At 42.0% G+C, this 9852-nt stretch overlaps 1 protein-coding gene across 1 annotated transcript; it reads left to right on the top strand.

The window, feature by feature from the left end:
• The first annotated feature begins 5191 nt into the window (after nucleotides 1-5191).
• Nucleotides 5192-7641, top strand: cartl (cocaine- and amphetamine-regulated transcript-like). The gene is made up of 3 exons (XM_075472434.1): nucleotides 5192-5383; nucleotides 6722-6796; nucleotides 7353-7641. Exons 1-3 carry the CDS (start codon nucleotides 5243-5245, stop codon nucleotides 7458-7460), a joined length of 324 nt encoding a protein of 107 aa, XP_075328549.1. The 5' UTR covers nucleotides 5192-5242; the 3' UTR covers nucleotides 7461-7641.
• Nucleotides 7642-9852: the final 2211 nt, after the last annotated feature.

A 9852-nucleotide genomic window follows, 5' to 3' on the forward strand; every position in this document is an offset into this window, starting at 1 on the left:
CATGTCCTTTTGACAACGATCCCGTGGATGAAGGTGCAGCATTATTGCGCAGAGAATTAAATATTCGTCGGAGATGGTTATCAGACCGCGCATAGATTTTTGCATTTACAGACAATTATCTTTTTGAGCGGCACCATCAGAATGTGTTGGGACAAAAGAAAAAAAAGACATAAAAGACATATAAATATTTGTATGAATAGGCTTAAAAAAGACATATATAGGCCTATTATATTTTATAAAGGCACTCGTGTCTTGGGGGTGGATTCCCTCAGCCACTGGCCTTCCGTTAGAGGTGGCGGTGCTGGGCACCACCCGTTTTACGGGCATCTGCCTTCTTTCTGTTGGCTCAGTAGAAGTCTGTGTTAGTTTAAATAGGCTTAATTATTTAACAGAACATGATATAGATGATGACTCTAAATTGTCCTTAGGAGTGACTGTGAGTGTGTATGGTTGTTTGTCTCGTTTGTCTCTATGTGGCCCTGTGATGGACTGGCGGCCTGTCCAGGGTGTACCCCGCCTCTTGCCCATTGACCGCTGGGATAGGCTCCAGCCCCCCCGCGACCCGACTGACGGATTCAGCGGTGTATAGATAATGGATGGATGGATGATATAGATGAGAAGACATAGTTTATGTGTGTGAAAACAACATTATGTTTGGAATAAAATAACTGCACAGTCAAATAGCCACTTAATATTTATTTTACAGTGTGAAACATGATCAAAATGAGGTACCTCCATGCCGAGGTCTCACCTGTTTGAACAATGTTTTTATATTTCATCTTAAACTGCTGCCAAGAGCGCTTCTCCCCTGCGGGATTGTACCTAAATGAAATAAATGAATGGGCTACCATTCAAGCAGTTTCCCTGTAATATTATTGTGATTGCAAAGGACTACATTTAAACTTACACTTTTGCTGCTGCAGCGGTGTTGCACTTATTTCTAAAAACGTATTGAAACTCGCCGTATGAGCGCATTAAGATTTCCAATTCGAGGTTGGTGAAAAACGTAGCCCCTCCTCTTCCCCGTTGCCAAGGTGACTCGTCGAATCGGGGCTCCATTGATGCTGGCTTTTTAAAGTTGTGGCGCACACGCAAAACTCAAGGTGAACCTACTCAGAGTTGATTAACCTCACTCAAATCAGCGTTTGTGGAACCGAAAACTCAGAGTTTTCTATCTCAGAGTAGATCAACTCAGAGATCAGGAATAGACTCAGAGTTGGTTGAACCTGCTACGTGAAACGGACCCCTGGAGTCAAGAAAACGTGTGAAATCAAGACACCGAAATGCAAAGAATAAACCAGAATCCAAAGCCCACAAACCCTAACTGTAGGGTATTTTCGAAAAACTAAACCAAATCCTTAATAGGTTGGAGCTTTGTGGCTGACGCGTGTTCCAGGATCCAAAGAAAGGATAACTCATCTTCCACCGAAGTCACGTTTTGTATTTTTTATTTTAAAAACAAATAAGACAACATAAATGAATACAAATGAAAATATGCCTCCTAAACTTTTACAAATCTAAATCTAAGGCTCCACAGACCACGCACGGTAACGGCACGGTCAGAAAACCGTGAGGCACCAACCTTCCACCTGCCGTGTCAATCTAAGAATGGCTACTGTCCCAGGCACCTCGCGCTGAGCTCTAAAGTGATTAAAGGTCTACTATGTAACTTCCTATAATTATTCTAAATCCACATTTTAACCTTGTACATATGTTTTTAACCTAAATTATTAATTGTATCAATCATGAAATCAAATAAACATCAAATATCTTATCAATATGAAATTATAATAAGAACTAGAAAGCTGCAAGCAGCTGTGAGCGGGACCGAGGTGTGCGTACGTTGGATGTGCGCACGTTGGGGCATGCGCTGGACGCCGTAGACGCGCAGCTCTGCCCACACGCACGATACCCTCTGCGTACGTACGAGCACATAATAACCCCAATGCGGAGGGGTTTTTGAAAATTTCTAGGGGGCGCCACTGAGCCAAACTAACCCACACATGATACCCTTTACATATGTACGAGGTCGACAGGGTGGACGTGTGTGCCAAGTTTCATGACCTTGCGATGATGATAAGGCTTTCAAATCACAAACGCCATCACACGATTTTGAACGCCTCGCCACACCCACACCGTTCAGAGTTTGAAAAGGTTTGTCAAGAGTTTTCTTCCCCCCTTGCTTAAGAGTAACCTGGCCAAGTTCGGAGCTGTTACCATAAAATCTGTAGGAGGAGTTCGATCAAATGCGAGGTGTGGAAAAAAAAAGACTTTTCCAACCCCCAGCAGGTGGCGCTATAGGTGGATGTCACTATGATAATATGTACGCGTTCAGGCTGGGTCCAGCATTCACCGTATGAAGTTTGGGACAGATTGGATAATGTATGTGGGAGTTATAAGCGACTTCATTTTTTGTGGCGAGTGATGGCGAGTCATCAAACTTTGAGCCATCGCCACGGCCACACCCTTTAAGTTTTGAAAAAGTTTCTCCATGAATTTTCCCCCCCCATGTCTTAAGAGTAACTTGGCCAAGTTTGAAGTCTGTAGCATTAAATCTGTAGGACAAGTTCGATTATATGCAAGGCGTGGAATCGGTCAAAAATGGCACCAAAACGCACTTTCCATCCAAAATGGCCGCCTTCCTGTGGACATGGGACGATGGCGGCCTGAGACTTTTTTGTGCGTCTGGGCATGATGAATGAGTGTACCGAATTCCGTCATCCCACGTGAAACTAACCCCAATGCGGGGACCATTTTTAAGCATCGTAGGGGGCGCTACAGAGTCAATGAGCGACTCCCAAAAATATAAAGTTTAGATTCTTTCATGTCGTCGACTGGCAGGTGGCGCTCGCAAAAGTTCATGAGATTTCGCATACCTTTCGCAAAGAATAAGAAGACGGAAGACGGAATAATAATCCTTACAGATACAATAGGGTCCTTGCAGTTTCTCTGCTCGGTCCCTAAATATTGTTTTCAAATACACATAATATGGGGCAAATTCAAAACTAGGTATAAAATAGGCATCTGGTGCCTACACTAACTCTGACAACAATAACCGCTTCGATCAGCGCCGTGAAGAAGAGTTTCTTAGAAACATCCCATCTGAAAACAGCACTTTGGCCTTTTCTGTGTGGCAGTATTGAAACCAGCTCACTGGCACACGACCGCCCACAGCTTTACGCAAGTAGAGCAGACCTCCGGTGAGTGAGCTCTGAATGCAGAAGTGGTTTTAAGGAAGCGTGTTTCAGAGGTGGCTTGAGGCTACAGCGTAGACCCCGACCTGTGGAGGCAATCGAAGAATTCAGAGCTCACCAAGCCACAGAAGCCACAAGTTCTGGGTATCATGATTTTAAACTGTTTTCATACACTGAAAGCAAACTGACCAACCTAGGAAAACGGTTGATGTGCCCCTAAATCATAGTTTCTGATAAATCAATCTTTGTGTTTCAGGGGAAACTCAAACTGCAGAAAAGACCCGGAAAGGCCTCATGTCCCAGAAGCCAAACCTTTGGAAGGTTATGAATCTTCATTTTTAAATTACACCTGGAGAGCATCAAGTGGAGAACAGGTCTCGCCATTGAAGCTGTAAGAAAGGATGCACAAGTGTAACCTTTGAAGAAGTCTTTTTGGATTCCCATACAGCTGAAGGGGGCATTACTCAGTGTTTCCCACAGAATAAACTGAATTACAGTAAACATATGTCACAGTTAGCCCTGTGATGGACTGGGTCTGTCCAGGGTGTACCCCGCCCCTCTCCCACAGGCAGCTGGGATAGGCTCCAGCCCCCCTGGGACCATGAATTGGATTAAGCAGGTATAGAAAATGGATGGATGATTATGTCTAACTTGGTCACAAACAAAATGAATGCTCCACTAACAGAAATAATAAACCGAAGCAGTAGGATCCAGAGGCTTTCCCCTGGGGGTCTGCTTCAGGTTGGACATGCCTGAAAAACCTAGGAAAAAGTATCCTAATCGTCCAAACCACCTCAGAGCAGCGGCTCCACTCCGAGCTCCTTCCAGATGCTGCAGCTCTTCACCCTATGACCTCATTCTTTCAGTCTCTAACCAGATGTTGTGACCACAGGTGAGGGTTGGAACAAAGATGAACCAGTAAACTGAAAGCTTTGCCTTTCAGCTCAGCTCCCTCTTCTCCACAACGGAGCGGAGCAGCGCCCTCATAGAACCAGATCCCGAGACACTTAACCTCCCCCGCTTTTATAACTGCGCACATTCTGACCCATTAAATCATAGCTGGAAAAATAAATAAATAAAACCGTTGTAATAAATGTTTAATTTCAGATAAGTAGGGAAAAAAGGATGAAATCACAAATTAGAACTTTGTTTCAGCTCCTCTGGCGTTTGTGACACTAGAATTCTTTGAAAACTCCTATAATTAAATACAATGTTCTTCTTCAGTCAAGTTCCAACTTTTTTTGTACATTAATCACGTCAGTTTTGCACAATGGAGCCACGTCACGGACCATTTAAAAAAAAATACGGCCCGTACATCTTTCACCGAACTGAAACCTGGAGTTTTTGCTGGCCATACCATTAAAGGGATATTTCGCCTTTTTTGACATGAAGCTGTATGACATCCCATATTATATAGATCATATTATATGATGTGGAGGGGGCGTGGTGCATTTTAAAATAAAATGTATTATTATCATTTATTTTCTCTCGAATTATTGTACAAACGCATACTGTTTTTAATAAAACTTCATTTTATTGTGACTTTCTGTGAATAATGAATAGAGTCAGTGAAATCAGTGCATGGTGGTGTGTGGAGTTCTGTATAAATGTGTACATTTATAGGAGCTAAAGCCTCTTACAATCGACCAAACTGCATAAAAATGGGTTTTTACTTCACCTGATATGAATCACGTGACCAGGCCATCAGCACACCTGTGCACCTGTGCGTGGATCTGCACGGGCTTCTAAAGAACCTGCTCGTGTAGGGATGGGTTTTCTTAAGTGCATTAACGCAAGACTAGTGTTCAGTATCGATCCAGTCTTCATTTAATCAATTTAACCGAACTGGGGGGGATTGCAGCCCCCCATGCAGGACTCTGCAGCGGCCTCTCGGGCGGAGCTTTGCGAGTCTTTATAAGAGAGGAGAAAGTCCGGTGGGCGGAAGGAGAATCTCGTGTAGACCTGCCGCGACCCTCTGCTCCTCCAGCCCCCTGATCTGTCACCTCCTACCAGGACCCCCGCCCTCCTCCATCACCGGCACCAGCACCATGGAGAGCTCCGGGATGCTCCGCGGGTTGCTGCTGCTCGTCGGCCTGCTGTCCGCTCTGTGCCGCGGCCAGGCGCCGCCGGAAGACCCCGCCGAGGACTTTGGAGCGGAGAAACCAGAACCAGCCGCAGACAAAGAGCTGGTCAGTATGATGAGAAGCTCTGCAGCAGATGTGGAACTCCTGGAGCAAATGGACTGAAATCACTGCATGGTTCGCGTTTATTAAAGTAGGGAAATCTCAACAGAACAACCCAAAAGTATGTTGTTGTTTTCTCATCCATTTTCAGATCTTTTCTGTTGTTTGATTTAAAAAAAATAAAAAACGAAGAGTCCATCCTAAACTAAATGATTTTGAGAGTGTTTGGTCTTTAAGTGAAGATAAATTTGCGCTTTTTTTAATTTAATTTTTTTTTTAAGCAAAATGGATAGTTTATTATGGCTTTATAGTCATTCCCTGTCTGATAGTGTTAAACCTTTAACAATATTCTAACTTCTAGATCTCAAAGTTTCCAAAGATTCCAAATACTTTTCAAATGAATGTGAGAGAATTTGTAAGAAACTTTGCAAAAGACAGCTTACATATTTCATTTTAGTGTAGTCGTGTGACCACAAAATCCACAAAAGATAACTTTTAAAAAGTTTTTACAGCTTCTTGCAGTTTTCTTGATGTGAAAAGCGTCTTGTGAAATGTTTAAAAAGCTAAGCTATTCATTCGTTTTTCAAAGGTCTGACACTTTCTATTTAACCCTTGTATGGTCTTCACTTTTGGGACCCTCTGGTGTCCCTCGGGTCAAATTGACCCGGGACATATTTGGGGCTTTAAAAACAATTCTAACATAAAATTTTATTTCATAAACCATTAACATATGCTGTCTTTATCTCAAAATCAAACAACTGAGATAATATTTATGTTTAATAATGCAATCAGTCTCTACTACAAATAACAATGGAAGTGTGACTACTCTTTTTGTCGTAAGGTTATAATTGATGTTAAAAATCCACTGTACTCAATACTTTGGCTCTCTCACTGGGGACGAATACCATTTCATTTGTCTATTCTTAGACAAATATGTCTGTGAGGCTCTTCCAGCGGCCACCTGTGGTGCTCCTTGTGGTGCATATTCCGAGTGAAGGTCATCTTCAAATTCACGTCCAGATTCAGATCCAAATTATCCTCATATTCGAAGTCATCTTTTAGTTTAAAATCAGTTCTATAAAGGACAGGAAGCCAATGGTTGATGATAATAATGTAACATTTTGTCTGTGTGTCTCTGTGTATGCGGGTCAAACTGACCCGAAGACCATATGAAGGATGTAAATGTGTGGGGTATAGTAGCATGTGTGCTAAAAACAAAATTTTAAGCTAAGGCCATTGAGTTTCAGGTAGAAAAAAATGTACACTTTTACCATTTTTCTTCTTTTGAAAAGCTTAAAGTTGTCCCTGCTTCTGTTTTTGTGCTCCAACTTCTTTGTCGTGCAGGTCGAAGCGCTGGAGGCTCTGCTGGGCCAGATGAATCACGTTTCTTCCACGGAGAAAAGAGGGAGCGTTGCACTGGTAACTCAACTTTTCTCACATTAATATTGATGCAACGCAGCTTTGAAGAGCTTAATTAACTCATTCACAAGGCTGCGCTGAGTCATTGTTGTCCACTGTAGCCGCATCCCTCCACAGCTTTTTAATTAAACCGGTTGGTAAGGGATACCTGCCACTAATTAAAAGATAACAACAAAATGTCAACAGCAGAGTGTAATTAAGGGGCTAATAAAGATTAGTGCCTGATTTCAATTAGCTGAAAGAAGGAAACTAAAAGGCTACAGAATCCTTTCAATCCTTCTGCTTCCTCAGAGAAAGTAAATCAGCCTACGGGCCCAATTTGAGCTAACGATCAGGATCTAATTATTTCCCTGAAAAACGCTGGGGTGGATTACAGCTCTCCCTCTCCGTCTTTTTACTCTTTTTGATATAAAAACCCAATTAAATCAAAAGGAAGGAAAAGAAAAACTCTGAAGAATAAATCAAAGTTTATGAAGTATAAAAGTCTTTCCTGATGATTCATGGTTTCTTCTTGACTTGGTGAGACTGACCGACCGAACAACACGTCTGTCCTCAGTGTGGGATGGGTGACCGCTGTGCCATGAAGTTCGGGCCTCGCATCGGGAGGCTCTGCGACTGCAGAAGAGGAGCCAACTGCAACTCCTACCTGCTCAAATGCATCTGAGGACGTTTGTTTTTCTTTCCACTTCTGCACAGCTTTGATAAACCAAGCCAGCCTCGTCTCTCCGCTTCCGTTTTTTGTTTAACATCCTTTATCTTTGTTGTGTTGCTGTTGCCCCAGGGGTCAGCGTGTGTTTTCTACTGCCCTCATTCCAGTCAATGTCCTCCAGCATGTACGAGCTTCACGTCCAATAAACAGATGTTTCATCGTGTATTCTTGTCGTTTGGTTTGTTCACACTTTGCTGTTACATGATTAAATCATTTCAAGTCAAGTCTTTTATTGTCAGATACACAGAACAACAGAGTCGGACTGGGCACTGAAATTCTTAGGACAGGACACCGTAAAGGCAGCTACCATGACAAGACATAACATGCTGTAACATATCATGACATAAGTACTCTAAAAAACCAGTAACAATAAATAAGCAAAATGGATATTACAAATACATTTTACGCTAATTAAAAGAGCTATACTGAACATATAATACACATAATAGCCTATGCTAATCTAAGATATTAACCTAAAAACAAAAGGTAAAAAATAAAAATACAATATTGCGCAATATTCCACATTCAACGTATCTAAACTTGAATCTGTTTAGTGGGCATTTATGTTCAAGGATCGATTTACATTTACATTACATTACGGTCATTCTGCAGACGCTTTTATCCAAAGCGACTTCCAATAAGTGTGTTCCACATCGGTGGGCAAAAGAACTTCAGGTCACAAGAAATCACAAGTGCATTTCCTTCCAAAACCAAACAGCTAAGAGCATAACTAGTGCTAGAGTAAGTGCGGTGAGTTAGGTACTGAGACAAATGGGAAGACAATTTAGGAAACAAATAAGTGCGTAAGAAGCTGGGATGAAACAGGTGATGTCCTCAGAGGGCGGATCAGGGCGGTGTTTCCTGCAGAGATGGCTTTACAGCCTGCGGCCAAAGATGGGCAGCGACTCCACCATCGGGGTGCCAGAACAGAGAAAAGCTGTGACCGTGATTTAAAACAAGTCATAAAGACAATTAAAAGGAAATCGAAATAGGAAATTTGGACATTTCAGATGTTTCATGTTAGAGGCAAGCATTTGAATATATACTCTTATTATACACTTGTGAAAATGCTGTGTTATATTTCAAATAGGGGTCATAATTTGAAAAGATGGTGTCATGTTTTACGTTTCAGCATATTACGAAACTCCGAAGGTCCTAAAACAGGTACAACACTTCTTCAGGTATGTGTGGATGGGTGCTCTCCAGGTAAAACACGCTTGTCGGGTTAGTTAGTTTTTCTAAATGAGCCCTGAGTCTCTTTTGTCTCTCTGTTGCTCCTGTGATGCACTGGTTATCCAGGATGGACCCGCCTCTCGCCTGATGGCAGCTGATGGGCCTCAGCACCCCCTTGGAGCTGAGTCGATGAAAGTTGGAGTAATCGTTTATTGTATCGTTTTCACTGTTTCTGCAATCTGTTTTATCGTAACATTGTTTTTGACAGCGTTTTAACCTCTATTTAAGACCAGTGCACTGAGATTTAGGCTTGTGCACTGTGATACATGAGTTGTTGCATACTTTTTGTTCACGTTTTAACTTTCGTTCATATCTCACTCCCTTAAATATGGTCCAATAATATTAGTTGGAACACCAAGGGAGTTAATCAGATCATCAAACGTAATAGAGTTTTATCCCATTTGAGAAGTCTTGATGTTAATATCGCTTTCCTCCAAGAAACCCACCTTACATTCTCTGATCATAACAGATTACGCAAAAGGTGAGTGGGGCAATTATACCACTCTAATTATCAAAACAAGTCTAGAGGAGCTGCAATTCTTGTTAATAAGAATACTCCTTTTATTATGCAAACTGTTACTGCAGACCACCGAGGGAGATATGTTGTGGTCACAGGGACCCTGTATAATATACCTATAATTCTGGCTAATGTTTATGCTCCAAATGGAGATGATGCACAGTTTCTGAAGACTTTTTTATCCTCACTTCCCAACTTAAACACGCACAGGCTTATTTTGGGGGGTGACTTTAATTGTGTATTACATCCAGTATTGGACCGCTCCTCCAGCACTCCTTACAGTATAACAAGATCAGCGAAGATCATTACTTCCTTTCTTCAAGTTTATAATATGACTGATCCCTGGCGCTTCCTGTACCCTGATCTAAAACATTATTCATTCTTCTCCCCTGTGCATCATTCCTATTCGCGTATCGATTATTTTTTCATCGATTATGTATATGAAACTCTCCTCTTTTCAGACGGCATCTCTTGATGCACTGAGAGAAGCGTGGCAGGCTGATCTAAACCTACAAATTACAGATACTGAATGGTCAGATATATTCTCAAGGATACACTCCTCATCAATTTGTGCCAGACATGGCCTACTTCAGTTCA

Source organism: Odontesthes bonariensis, chromosome 1 (assembly GCF_027942865.1).
Source record: "Odontesthes bonariensis isolate fOdoBon6 chromosome 1, fOdoBon6.hap1, whole genome shotgun sequence".
Classification (NCBI taxonomy): domain Eukaryota; kingdom Metazoa; phylum Chordata; class Actinopteri; order Atheriniformes; family Atherinopsidae; genus Odontesthes; species Odontesthes bonariensis.